The sequence below is a fragment of the Fundulus heteroclitus genome, unplaced genomic scaffold (genome assembly GCF_011125445.2).
Source record: "Fundulus heteroclitus isolate FHET01 unplaced genomic scaffold, MU-UCD_Fhet_4.1 scaffold_50, whole genome shotgun sequence".
Taxonomy (NCBI): Eukaryota; Metazoa; Chordata; class Actinopteri; order Cyprinodontiformes; family Fundulidae; genus Fundulus; species Fundulus heteroclitus.
The window spans coordinates 590,142-603,763 of record NW_023396923.1 but is presented as its reverse complement, the minus strand read 5'-3'; the positions used below and the strand labels follow the sequence as shown (position 1 = coordinate 603,763).

General features: G+C 42.2%; 1 protein-coding gene and 1 long non-coding RNA gene across 6 annotated transcripts in view; one reads left to right on the top strand and one right to left on the bottom strand.

Moving 5' to 3' along the window:
- Positions 1-13,622, top strand: part of LOC105919271 (anoctamin-4) — a 170,306-nt gene that overhangs the window by 44,696 nt on the left and 111,988 nt on the right. For all 5 annotated transcript variants that reach the window (XM_036132419.1, XM_036132418.1, XM_036132420.1 and 2 more), the window contains one exon: positions 12,635-12,859. In XM_036132419.1, the coding sequence (XP_035988312.1) occupies positions 12,635-12,859 (225 nt within the window). The remainder of the gene's footprint in view (positions 1-12,634; positions 12,860-13,622) is intronic.
- Positions 11,643-11,843, bottom strand: LOC110368557. The gene is made up of 2 exons (XR_002428183.2): positions 11,805-11,843; positions 11,643-11,735 (listed from the first exon to the last, which is right to left on the bottom strand). It is a non-coding gene; the product is annotated as an uncharacterized LOC110368557 (long non-coding RNA).

Below are 13,622 nucleotides of genomic sequence, written 5' to 3'. Positions count from 1 at the left end.
GTTCAATGCACAAGGATAGAAATATATAAGTATATGTATAGAGACATAGAGACACATATATGTCTATCCTCACAAATAAGTGAAGGGTTAGATGGAGGGAAAGTCGAAGAGACAGGATGATACTTTAGAGAAGGGAGGGGAAAGGAGGGGAAAAGGGAAAAGAGGGGGAGAAAAAAAAGGGGAAAAAGAAAATGTATAACTGGTCATGATATGTATCACTATAAGAAAGGAAAAAAATAAAAAATAAAAGACAGAATTAACATGGCAGAAAGTAGACAGCTAAGCTGCACTGGGACACCAGTCTTGAAGACCTTGTAAAACTGAAGGAAAAGCCTGCAGAGGAGAAATCGAAAGCCGGAGGCGAGTCGAGCTGGATCAGCAGTCTGCAGGTCTTCACAAAGCGAAGAGAACAGCTGAGCAAGCAGAGGAGCCTTACAGCCTTTCACTCTGCTGAACCTGCCCTGGAAAAACTGCTGTTCTTGATTAGCCATTCAAAAAGCATTGAAAATAATGATATATTTTTCCCTCTCCGCCTCTCTGCCTACTCGGACGCTTTTTTCTTTGCTCCCTGCTTGCTTCTATTTTCTTGCCTTTTACTTTTTTACTTTTTATCTCCTTTTTATCTCTTAGCCAAAACCACAGAAAGTTGGATTTAGTTATTTTATTTATTTTATTTTATTTATTTTTGATTTTGATTTTGGAAAGATGCCTACCCTCACCATAGTGGACTTTGACACACTTCTACAGAAGATAGCTGTTAAGGAACAGAAGATCTGCCGACTCGAACTGCGCGTATGGAAATGAAACAACCCTGCCTGTGACTCTGAACGGCGACCACCAGCCCTGCAACTCATTGAACAAACAGTTCCCTGAGGAAAATGAGAATTCCTGGACCACTCTGGGTGCAAGACCAAAGGATCAACTGGCCGATACTACAGAGAACCGTCCCAGGACAAGTGAAACAACAACAGGCTGTTCCCACAAAAAATGATAGGAGTAAACCTGCTGGAAATGTTGGAATTCCGTTACGAAACAGATTTGCTCCGCTCCAAAATGTGACCCAGGAGAATCATGACAACATTCAGAGGTATGTCAACACTAAGCTACCAGAGAAATGACATGCCACAGGGCCAAGGACCCTGATATTAGGCAATCGATCTGTAAGCGAGATTCAAAATTTTTGTAACAACAAAACACAGAGGTGCTGATTTACAACTCTTTGAACTGTGGCCTGGTGTCTGATATATCAGACATCCTTCCAAGGATCTTGAAATAACGCCCGATCTTGGAAAAACTCATAATACAAGCTGTAGCCCTGGGCAACGCCTTCCAGAGAAAATCAGAAGTATTGAAAGAGGATTACATTCGTCTGCTAAATCTAGTTGATGGCCTTAATGTCAAGGTGTTTCTCAGCGGGCCCGTTCATTGTGGAGGAGAGATTTTTTCCAGAATTCTGATGCTAAACAAATGGCTGGAAAAAACATGCAAACAAACAACTGTAACCTTCATAGACAACTTTAACATCTTTTGGGAGAGGAGACATCTGTTCAGTGACAATGGTTTCCATCTAAATAGGTCAGGTGCAAAACGGCTGATTTGAAACATCTTCTATTCTGTGAACCATGCACCATCAGCTTTGTTCCAAAACAAAGCTCAACCAGTGCCAAAACAAATGATAAGCCCAGTACACCCCGAACAAGCCAAGATAAAGATGGCCAGAAAGATGACACAGAAAGAGGCTACGTCAGAGCTACAGGAGGATTCATCCCAGATCTCAGCAGGACAAAGAGAGGACCAAGAACCTCCATCCCCACAAACACCGGTCCAGACTGCACCCGCCTCCCCTTCTTCTCCACAAAGCCCAGAAGTTCCTTTTCTGGATTTTTCTCACATGAACAAAGTATTTAAGATTGGCCTACAGATGACATCCTCTCCACATAGCCATTCTGCTGTGACTAAACAAGCATTTTCCAATGGCCTCAGAGCCTCAGATCCTCCTCCTCTACGTGTCACTGAACATTCTGGTACTGAGGAACTCCAAATTACTTCGCTGTGATACAGATCGGGCCCTGGCCACACGTTTATCATACATGACAGTTTCCAGCATCAGCCTGGGCCTTTTGCTGGAGATTTTTGAATATCTGTGATGATACGTGGCAGAAATAAGAAAAACAAAAGGATAAACAGGAACAAATACTTAAAAGTCACAAACTGTCAGATGCAACCTGTCACAGAGACATCATCAACCAATAAGTCATATAAACTGGGTTTATTAAACATTAGATCTCTGTCAGGAAAATCCCTTTTAATTAATGACTTCATTATTGGCAATAATCTTGATGTAATGTTTTTAACAGAAACATGGTTACGTGAATCTAATGAAGAAGTTATTCTGTTGGAGTCGACACCTCCAAACTACAATTTTCTTTGTGAGAGCAGACAGCAAAGGAAAGGTGGAGGAGTGGCAACATTGTTTAATGATTAACTAAAGTGTAAAAAGGTGTTTTTGGGAAAATTTGACTCTTTTGAACATTTGGCTCTCCAGGTAAAGAGTCTGGTACAAACTATGTTTCTGAATGTTTACAGGCCTCTTAAGTCCACATCAAACTTTTTTAATGATTTTAGTGACCTCCTGTCTGTGATATGTGTTGATTATGACTGTTTAATTATTGTGGGAGACTTCAACTTTCACGTTGACAACCCTGAAGACAGAAGCCCAAAAGAACTGTGTGACACACTTAGAAACTTTGGTTTAACTCAGCATGTTAAACAGCCAACACAGAAGCAGGGACATCTTTTAGACCTGATCATCACTAAAGGTCTAAAGATTTCTAAGGACAATGTAACTGATGTTGCTCCATCTGATCACTTTTCTGTTACCTTTGAAAGCAAAATTTCCAGTGACTCATTTAGCCAAAGGGACATCGTAAGAAAACGCACCTTTAAGGACAACGCCACAGAAACCTTTATTCAAGCTTACTCTGCTACCTCAACCTTGGGCTGCAACTCAGTAGATGAGCTAGTAGATAACTTTCATTCTAAAGTCTCAGACATCATTAACTGCATTGCTCCAGTTAAAGTGAAGTTTCTTTCCGGGAAGAAAAAATCTCCTTGGAGAAATGCTCCAGCAGTTAGAGGTGAAAAAAGGGAATGTCGAAAAGCTGAACGCAGGTGGAGAAAGAACAGACTCCAGGTTCACTTATGACATCTATATAGAGAGACTTTACAGATATAACTTACAACTGAAAAATGCAAGAGAATCTTTCTTCTCTGAGATCATTAAGAAAAACATTAATAATGCTCGTGTCTTATTTTCCACAGTCGACAGGTTAACAAATCCTCCTGTGTCCGTGGCTTCTGAACTCCACTCCACCAGGGCCTGCAATGAATTTGCCAACTTCTTTACTGAGAAAATCTTAAAAATTAGAGGATCAGTTTGTACTACCATATCAACACCAGAACCAATGCTGTATTCAGCTGGAACTATTTCTGACAAAATTTCCTAATTCAGCCAAATAAACCACAAAAGCTTAGAGCAGATCATTCAGCAGCTAAGTTCCTCCTCCTGCTGCCTTGATGTTCTACCCACAGTTTTCCTTAAGAAAGTTTTACCTGTCACAGCGTCTGATTTGACTCAGATAATAAACACGTCCCTTCTGTCAGGTGTTTTCCCCCAGTCCCTAAAAACAGCAAATATCAAACCACTGCTGAAAAAGAACAATTTAGACAAACTTCTACTCCAGAACTACAGGCCCATCTCAAACCTCCCCTTTATCAGTAAGATTATTGAAAAAGCTGAGTTTCAACAATTAAACACCTTCTTAACAACGACCAGCCGCTTTGACGTTTTCCAGTGTGGCTTCCGTGCTCACCACAGTACAGAGACCGCCCTTATCAAGGTGTTTAATGACATCCATATAAATACTGACTGTGGAACAACCACTTGTATTATCGGACCTCAGTGCAGCATTTGATACTGTCGATCACTCCATTCTGTTAGAACGCCTGGAGAACTGGGTCGGCCTCTCTGGTACAGCTCTCAACTGGTTTAAATCCTACTTAAAGGACAGGGACTTTTTTGTATCAGTAGGTAACTTTACATCAGAAATGACAAAAATCACATGTGGGGTTCCCCAAGGGTCCATTCTGAGTCCCCTCCTGGGGCCTGTTTCAGAAAGGAGGTTAAGTGAAAACTCTGAGTATGTTAACCCTGAAATGAGGGAAACTCTGGGTTTTCTGTTTCAGAAAGGGAGGTAAGTTAAACCTGAGAAAGCAGAGTAAGTCAAGCCCGTTTCTGTAAGAGAGGTAACTTATACTCAGAGTCAGTTACCATGGCAATTTACTCTGTGAACCCAACCTGGTCGGGAGCAGGTTTTCTTCAGAAAACCCAGAGTTTATTTTGGTCTCCTCCCCTTTTTTAAAGAGGAAGTGGTGTTTAAACACCTCATTGATTCTTTGGGGACATATTCATTGCGCACATTTCAGTCACGCAGAGCGCATTAAAGGGAATGAAATGGCATGTCCTTTTATGGATGATCCTGTTGACGAAGAGGCTGTATTACTTTGTAGGGAGTTACATTTACGTTGGGTAAGGATTTTGAGGCCCAGAGTGGATTTTTTGTCATATCCCTATCCTATCACAGCAATTTATATGGTGTTCTTCATTTGCTAAAAAAAAAAAAAGAAAACAAACAAAAAAAGATTTTAAAATAGTTTCAATACTTCCTAGAATTCACCTGTGACCATACACTCACATCTAGCTTTAGTTTCAGAATGTCGATTTACAGATCTGCCTTTTGGATCTGGCGGTCCAAGTATACAAGTTCTTTGCTGTTTTTTTCTATCTTTTTAATAAGAAGTCTATATAACTCCTTAACTGGCAACTGAAAATACATTAGATTAGAGTTACATCATAAATGTAGTCTAAAATTCAGAATGAAACTGTGGCATTTACTGTAAATCCCTGAACTGTGTCCATCTGTGCACCAGAAGTTGATGGACCTTCCTCCTGCTGTTCTTCCACACTCTGGGGGGTAGAGATAAGAATGACCATTTATAGATATAAACTACTTGGATTCTATAGGCTACTCCAAATATAAATGTGAATGTGTAGATTGTTTGATGTGTAGACATATAATATTAAAATTACCTCTGTAGGCCTGTCTGTGGCAGCAGAAACGGTTTCTTCATCCCCATCATCCTGTGAAGATGAGCATTTCATAGAGTACACTTTATAATACTATTTGTCATAATTGATGGTGTATGGAGTAGGCTACTGACAACTGTATGGGGTACTGTTGGGACAGGAGGCTCCAAGAGGCAGATATTACCATCCAAATCTATTGGGACCAACAAAAACCCAACCAGAAGTAATATAAATGGAAATATCATATTTAGTCTATATAAAAAAATAACACTGTAGGTAGACCTCTTACATTTTATGAAGGCACTTAAATCTTCTGGAGTGACTGGCTCTGATGAAGTCCCTCCAGGAATTCCCTCAGCCATTGGCCTTCCAGCATTTAGGCTCAGGGCCATCTCTTCTGCATTTGTCAGGAGTGGTGGTGCAGGTCCTCCCCCCCCCCCCTTTTTACGAGCCTCTGCCTTCTTTCTGTTGGCTGAGTAGAAGTCAAACGAGAATGAACATTCAGACCTATGTCAAAAATGCTGCTGCACTGCTAGACACTGAATGTCATTTAGTCATTTAATATGTCAAATGTTTGTAAAGCCAGGTAGCTACTCTACTCCTATGATGTGCTCAAGGCTTGCCTGCTTGAAGTATGTTTTTATATTTCATTTTCAGCTGCTGCCATAATCTTTTGATGCCTGCAGGATTGCACCTAGCCATGAAAATTAAATTAGGTTTAATAAAATACTGTTCTTCCAGTTTCACCTCTGATATTATAACAGTTGGGTAAGTTACTCTAAAATAGTTCTTAATTACTAACTACAAATTTTATCTTCAACAAGTTTAATTAGATTAATATAATTATTACTGTCTGTAGAAAGTATTGGTCTACTTACTAATTTGTTTTACTTACTTATTAATTACTTTCTAAATCCCAAATCAACCTCAACCACTTGAACAATACAAGGAGAGACAAGAAACTGCACTTCTAATGCTTTCAAATAAACAATATTTATAAATATACATAAATTAAGCGGAGCACTATGGCGAAAGCTGTTCGCTCTACTTGTAAAAGTAAAATCTGTCGAGCTCTATCTGGCATTGAGACATCAATTCCTATTGCCACATTGCTAGACAGGACACTGGGGGGGGGGGGGGGGGGGGGAAACAATATTCAATTGCATGAATTAATCTTAAATTGACCAAAGTGTGTAACTAGAGGGAGAAAGTTAAATTAAAAATATACCTTTTAAAATTTGATATTAAATCCACTATTGTTTTATAGTCTTTAATTTAATTACAGTATTTAGATGACTTAGTGACCTAATTCATTACACCCAACACTGTGTAAAAGTAATTAAAATGTAAACTTACACATTGACTAGAGCAGCTATTTTCACCCAACCTAACTCTCTCTCCTTCGCCGCTGCAGCCGTATTGCTTTTTTTTAAAATACATGTTCAAATTCTGCATATGCTTGCATAAGCACATCCAGTTCTGCTGGTGAGAAATATGCACACCTTTTTTTGTCTGACGCTGTTGCCATGGTGACTCGTAATATCTGCACTCCATTGATAATGGCTTTTTATAGTTGTGGTGCACGCGCTTAACTCAGAGTCAGTCAACTCAGAGTTGATTGAACTAACTCATTTCAGCTGTTCTGAAACCCAAAACTTAGAGTTTCCCATCTCAGGCTAAGTTAACTCAGAGTTCAAGTTTTAACTCAGAGTTGGTTGAACCTCCTTATTGAAACAGGCCCCTGTTCAACATCTAGATGCTCCCTCTAGCTCAGATCATAAAAAACAACAACACATAAAAAACAACAACATCAGCTACCATAACTATGCAGACGACACACAGCTCTACATCACCATGTCACCAGGTGACTATGAACCAGTTCAGGCACTGAGTAAATGCCTAGAAGAAATCAATGCCTGGATGTGCCAAAATTTTCTTCAATGGAATAAAAACAAAACAGAAGTAATAATATTTGAACCAATAGAGGAGAGATCAAAGGTTAGCACACAGCTTCAGTCGCTTCTGTAACGTTCCTGGCACTGGAGCTGCTAATTGCAATCACCGCACCTGTTCTGTCTCCACCCCACCAGCATAAAAGCTCCGTCCCTCTACACTCCAGTGCCAAAACGTCTCGCGCCATCTCGGTGAGAACTTCCAGCCTTTTCTGAAAACCTGTCTTTCTGTCTGAAGCCCGACCTGTCTTTGCCCTGTTTTTGAGCCAGCCTTACCCCTCTCTCGATTTTGTCTGACCGCCTGAGTTCTGCCTGTCAGCCTCTGGACCTTGGACTGCCCACCCGTGTTGTGACCCAACCTGCCCGTGAGTACCGGAGATTGCCTGCCCCTTTAACTGTCTCTTCTTTTGGATTCTGACTTGGACCTGGACCTGGAACCCCACTTTGGATTCGCCCTCAGAAACCTCTGCCTGATTAATTGACCTCCCGCTATCGGACCCAGACAGTACCTGGACAAATGGCCTTGGATTACCCCAGCACGGACTCCGCCGATCTCTGGGACCAAAACTGAACCCAGACGAGCCAGCCCACGGCCAGGTTAGTGATCTAGCTTCTAGTCCACATTTCTGTCTGCCTCCGCTGATCACTAACCTGCCGTCTCACCTTCAGGAGCTGCCAGCAGGTGAGCGTGAGCCGCACACACCAAGAGCCGTGCAAACCCTCCCTAAAAATAAAGAACATTCAAGCGTCACTGACCTGTTTTCGGGTTGTCTTTGGGTCCATCCAAATACATTACAGTGCATTCTGGCCACAGAGACATGGACCCTTCACCCGAGGGTCAGTGGCGCTGTAGTGGAAAAATCAATTTCAGAATTAGAAGCTGGCGTTTCGGAGATCCTAAATCATCTCCGCAACCAGGCTTACCCGTGGCCTCTACTTCCGCAAACAGCTCCTCCGAGTCCCCGCCACTTCCGGTGACATCGTCTTTTCCTGAGCCGCATCTCACCCCGCCAGGGCCCTTTAGTGGCGATCCAGATCAATGCCGGGCATTTCTTACACAGTGTGAAATACACTTCGAGGTGCAACCATCCTCCTTTTCTCCTGACCGGTCTAAGGTCGCCTATGTAATTTCCCTGTTGACCGGAAAAGCCAGATTGTGGGGGGCCTCCGAGTGGCAAAATAATTCACGCATTTGCCACTCGTATTATGACTTCTCTAAGGAACTTAGTAGAGTTTTCAGTCCCGTGCTGCCCTGTCGAGAGTCCTCTAGGGGGCTTCTATCTTTGAGACAGGGGGATAGGTCAGTGGCAGACTACATTATTGATTTCCATTTGCTGGCGACAGAAAGTTTGTGGAATCAGTTTGCCCTCATGGATTTTTTTATTCATGGTTTAAATGACAAAATAAAAGATGAGCTAGCCATCCGGGAGTTTCCTAAGTCTCTGAAACAGCTCGAGGAGCTGGTCACTCGGGTGGATCTCCGTCTCTTGGACCAACGAAGGGAGCGTCACTCAACCTCCACAACTCACCCTCGTTTTTCTGCTGCTTCCTCTGTCTCCTCCCCTGCTCCTCAGAAGCCACCAGAACTGGAACCGATGCGACTCGGAAAGGCGGGGTTGTCTAAGGAGGAGCATCAGCGCAGGCAGCAACTGGGTCTCTGCCTCTACTGTGGAGGAGCGGGTCACCGAGCCCGGTCTTGTCTGGTAAAAGACCAAGCTCAGTAGGGGGTAGGGTATCCCTACTGAGCTACACCAGACTCGCAGTCCCCTACGACCGGTTACTTCCGGCCACTCTAACCACTCCTTCTAAGTCCCACAGAGTCTCCGTGTTTATCGATTCTGGAGCCGACACAGAATTCTGGCCAGGAAATTGAACATCCCTCTAGAACAGGGGTCGGCAACCTTTACCACTGAAAGAGCCATTTGGACCCATTTCACACAGTAAAGAAAACACTGGGAGCCACAAAATCCTTTTGAAATTTTAAATGAAATAATGCTGCACATAAGGGCTTTTTTGCAACAGAATGGACCCGCACCAGAACCAATGCACCTCTGCGCTTGTAGTTCTACTGTTTTATGGAAATCATCAACTCTGCTAATGTCAGAGTTGTTATTTTGAATAAAGCTTGGTGCGAGTAAACGCACATCATGGTCGGACTATTTGATTTTCAGCCCATATAAATGGTTTATCCGGAATACTTTCTTTCCTTTTAATCCGAACACATTTTAATCACATCTGTGAAAGTGAACGAGCTCCTGTCATTAACAAGCTAACAGCTGCATTAGACGAGCTATCAGACGTTCAGGCGGCACCTGAAGCTCCACTTCAGCTGCGCAGGACTTCGCTCACAGCCTCGAGCCAAGCGCAGTTCAGTTTTCCTCACTTTGAAAATGAACAAATGACAGATATAGAAACGACTCTTACCCTGTTGTTTAGCTCTCTTCACCCTCAATGACTCCATGTTATTTTAGGTCACCGTGTTTGTCATTTGAAGAATTTACAACAAAAAAAAAGCAGCATTTAAAAATGCCGCCTCAACTCTGCCTCGCTGTGATTGTGTCACTGCAGCCAGTGAACTACCAGTTGACGGTGAGCAAAAATCTTTTCAGTGTGCATTACCACCACCAACTGTTGAGGAGTGGTCGTCAGCCAGCATTGACGACTGCCTGTATGAGGTACACGGCTCCGTGACATAATTATTTTCAACACCTGAGCCGCATCAGAGCGATCAAAGAGCCGCATGCTGCTCCGGAGCCGCATGCGGTTGCCAACCCCTGCTCTAGAAGGATGTCCTAGAAGAAATCAATGCCTGGATGTGCCAAAATTTTCTTCAGTTGAATAAAAACAAAACAGAAGTAATAATTTTTGGACCAATAGAGGAGAGATCAAAAGTTAGCACACAGCTTCAGTCGCTTCAGCTGAAAACCACTGATCAGGCCCGAAATCTGGGAGTAGTGATGGACTCAGACCTGAACCTCCAAAAGCATCTAAAGACAGTTACAAGGTCGGCTTTCTATCACCTGAAGAACATCTCCAGGATTAAAGGACTAATGTCTCAAAAGGATCTGGAAAAACTAATCCATGCGTTTATCTTTAGTAGAATTGATTACTGCAACGGTGTCTTCACAGGCCTGCCTAAAAAGTGGATCAGACAGCTGCAGCTGATCCAGAACGCTGCTGTCCGTGTCCTCACTAAGACTAAGAAAGTAGAGCACATAACCCCAGTTCTAAAGTCCTTACACTGGCTCCCTGTATCTCAGAGAATAGACTTTAAAATACTTCTGTTAGTCTATAAATCCTTAAATGGCTTAGCACCTAAATCCATCACAGACTTGTTATCAGTGTATCAACCCTCCAGACCACTCAGGTCTTCTGGCTCCAGCCTGCTCTGCATACCTAGAACCAGAACTAAACACGGAGAAGCAGCATTTAGTTCCTATGCTCCACTTATCTGGAACAAACTTCCAGAAAACTGTAAAGGTGCGGAAAACCTTAGTTCTTTTAAATCAGGGGTGTCAAACATACGGCCCGCCCGCCAAACAATTTAGTCCGGCCCGCTGGCTTAATGCATTATCATTATTCAAAAAAACATTTTTTTTTATTTTTATTTTTTTATCCAGTGTCCTGTCTGGCAATGTGGCAATAAGAATTAACTTGTCTTAATGCCAAAAAGAGCTCATCAGATTTGACTTTCACAAGTGGAGCAGTACGGCTTTTGCTATAATGCTCCGCTTGATTTATGAATGTGAATAGTTTTATTATGATTCATGCAGGGAATATCTGAAATGATATGGACACTACAATGGGAAAGTAGGAGAGGAAAGGAAGAACAAGAAGAACAAAAGAAAAGGTGAAAGAAAGAGGAGATAAGAGGAAAATGATAAAACAATTATTGAAAAAAACATGTACTTCGTTAAATTGAAAATCTGCAGTTCCTATATAGTCCACGAGGCGCTGTGTTTTAATTAGCAGATGGTAGCACTGAGCTTCAGATGTAAAAAAATGATTTTAAATCATTTCTTAATTTTTATCTGTTTGATGTATTTTGTCATGCAGGACAGTGTTTTTAAGTTCCAAAAATGGGAATAAATGTTTCTTAACATGATACAATCACTGTGATCAGTTCTTATGCATAATGCACAAGTAAATGTTTAACTGAGTAAAAGTATTGTTGAAATTGTACATACTTTTCTTAAAAACGCTGAGGTTATTCATAATATATTGTGTAAAAGTGAAATTTATTTAATATAAAAATCAACAAAAAGTCCACTTTTATTAGTTCTATTTAATCTTGCAATGAGTTTACTCGTGTGGCCCTCTTGAGATCAGATTAAGCTGAATGCGGCCCCTAAACCAAAATGAGTTTGACACCCCTGTTTTAAATCGAGATTAAAAACACATTTGTTTAGGACTGCTTTTGACTGTTCTAGTTAAACTGTTCTACTGAAACAGCATTATTTTAACTGTTTTAGTCCAACTGTTTATTGATGTTGCCATGGTTTTCAGGTGACGAGTTCACATGCAGATACGAACGGGAGGCAATGCACAGTTTTAAGATATTTTATTTGGAAAACAGGCAGGTCTACGGACGGCACTACAGGTGAATCGGCTGGGTCAGAACGTCACGGCTGGAAAGTCTGCAAGAGAGAGTGAGTGAGTACTCTGAAGGAAGAACCCGGAGACTTGCTAGAAGTAGCGCTGCTTACCATTAGGCTGGGCGGACCTAACCGGGAAGAAGTAGCGTCAGGAGAACTCTATGATACTACTCTGCTGGAGATAGGCGGCTAGTGGCTGAGGGCGGCTGATGTAGCTGGCGAGGAATCCTGAGCGAGCCTCATCGGCAACGGTTGACAGATGGATTGACCAGAGTGAACACAGAACCAACAGAACCCGGGAGAGGGGATCTCAGGCCTCGCTGGGTAACCTCCAGGAAGTATGAGGGGAGCGCCAGAGCAAAATCTGAGCTGACAGGTTCCGCTGGTCTGTTTCTTCGGACGAGACGTCAAGACAGGTGAGTGCATCCAAGCACCAAAATCACGACTGGTTAAGGCTCCGGCGTCTTCCATCTGTCAGCGCTCTGCTTAAGACGCCAGAGGAAGCCGCCTGCAACGAGCTGCAGGTGTGGACCACGCCTCCTCAGCCAACTAGACACACCTGAGGAGTAGAGTTAGAGCAGCCAAAACACAGAGAATCCTGACAGATGTTATATTTTGTTTCTACATTTTATTCCTATTTGCTTATATTTGGTTTTATTTTCATGTATTTTAATCATGTAAAGCACTTTGCATTGTCTCTGTACTGAATTGTGCTATATAAATAAATGTGCCTTGCCTTGCCTATAAGTGTCTTACTTACACATGTTTGCTTTTAACTAGTCAGACTATGTATCTTGACATTCAAAAAGATGACAAAGCTCCAATGCACATCTTTTTCATACTCACACCACTAGAGGGCAGTGTTGTTTTACCAAAATCCTTTTCACAGCTGTTCAGCTTTCAAACCACCTGTCTGTGTGCTGATTCTTGTGCTCTGACAGGGTCCGACCTCAGCGGTCAGGTGGCAGTCGGCTTTTCCCATTGGAAGAATCCTGACAAATTGAGCAGCCAGAATCTCCCCAGTCCAGACTGTGTTTGCTCTGAGGTCTCGGCGGCCCCGCCCATCAGCGACCATCCTGAGCCAGTTTCCTGCCCAGGATCGCTGTCCATCAACCCCATGCCCACCTGCAGTGCCAGTCAGGAGACGCTGTGCGACAGTAGCACAAGTAGGTTAGATGTTGCGCATATGAGATGTTTGAGGTCCAGTCTGGTCGACGAACTGCTCAAAGGCTGGTGATGAGCCTACGCTGTCAAACCCAAATCTCTGCTGCTACACATGTCCCCTGGAGCAGCTACGACAGCAAAGCTTTTTTGAAAGGTTTTTAAAAGTATTTTAAAGTATTTAGAAAACATTGCAAATATCTGGGCCTCATTGCTCTCTTCACATGAGACCAAAGGTTTTTTTTTCCCCACATGCGAAATGTTGTGAAAAAACAAAAATTGCACATTACCTAGAATATACCATCCCTATGTTGAGACATGGCACCAGCAACATGATGACTGATTAAAGTCAATCAACAGTTTACCTTTCCATCAAAACTTGAAAAGGGTTATATGGCCTAATTCTCAATATCTAAAATGTTAACAATGTCTACAGTGCTGTGAAAAGGTTAAAAAATATTAATATCAGACAAATATAACTTGAGAAAAATTTAAACAGCAGTTTTAAAATTATTATTTTATTTATTTTTGGAAATAACTTGGCACAATCAGTGCCGCCAGGTGTTCACGGTAACCTACTATCAGTTTTCTATTACACTGTGAAATGTTCTTGGCGAACAGCAAGATTTTGGGAAAATAAGAAACTGATGTTTGGTGCTGTTTCCTAAATGGTGGGCATATACTGTACGATATTTACTTAGCACTGCAGAGAGATGGCGCTTGTTGGGCTCGTCTATCCGGAAGCCAAACGTAAACAGTAGAAGAAGA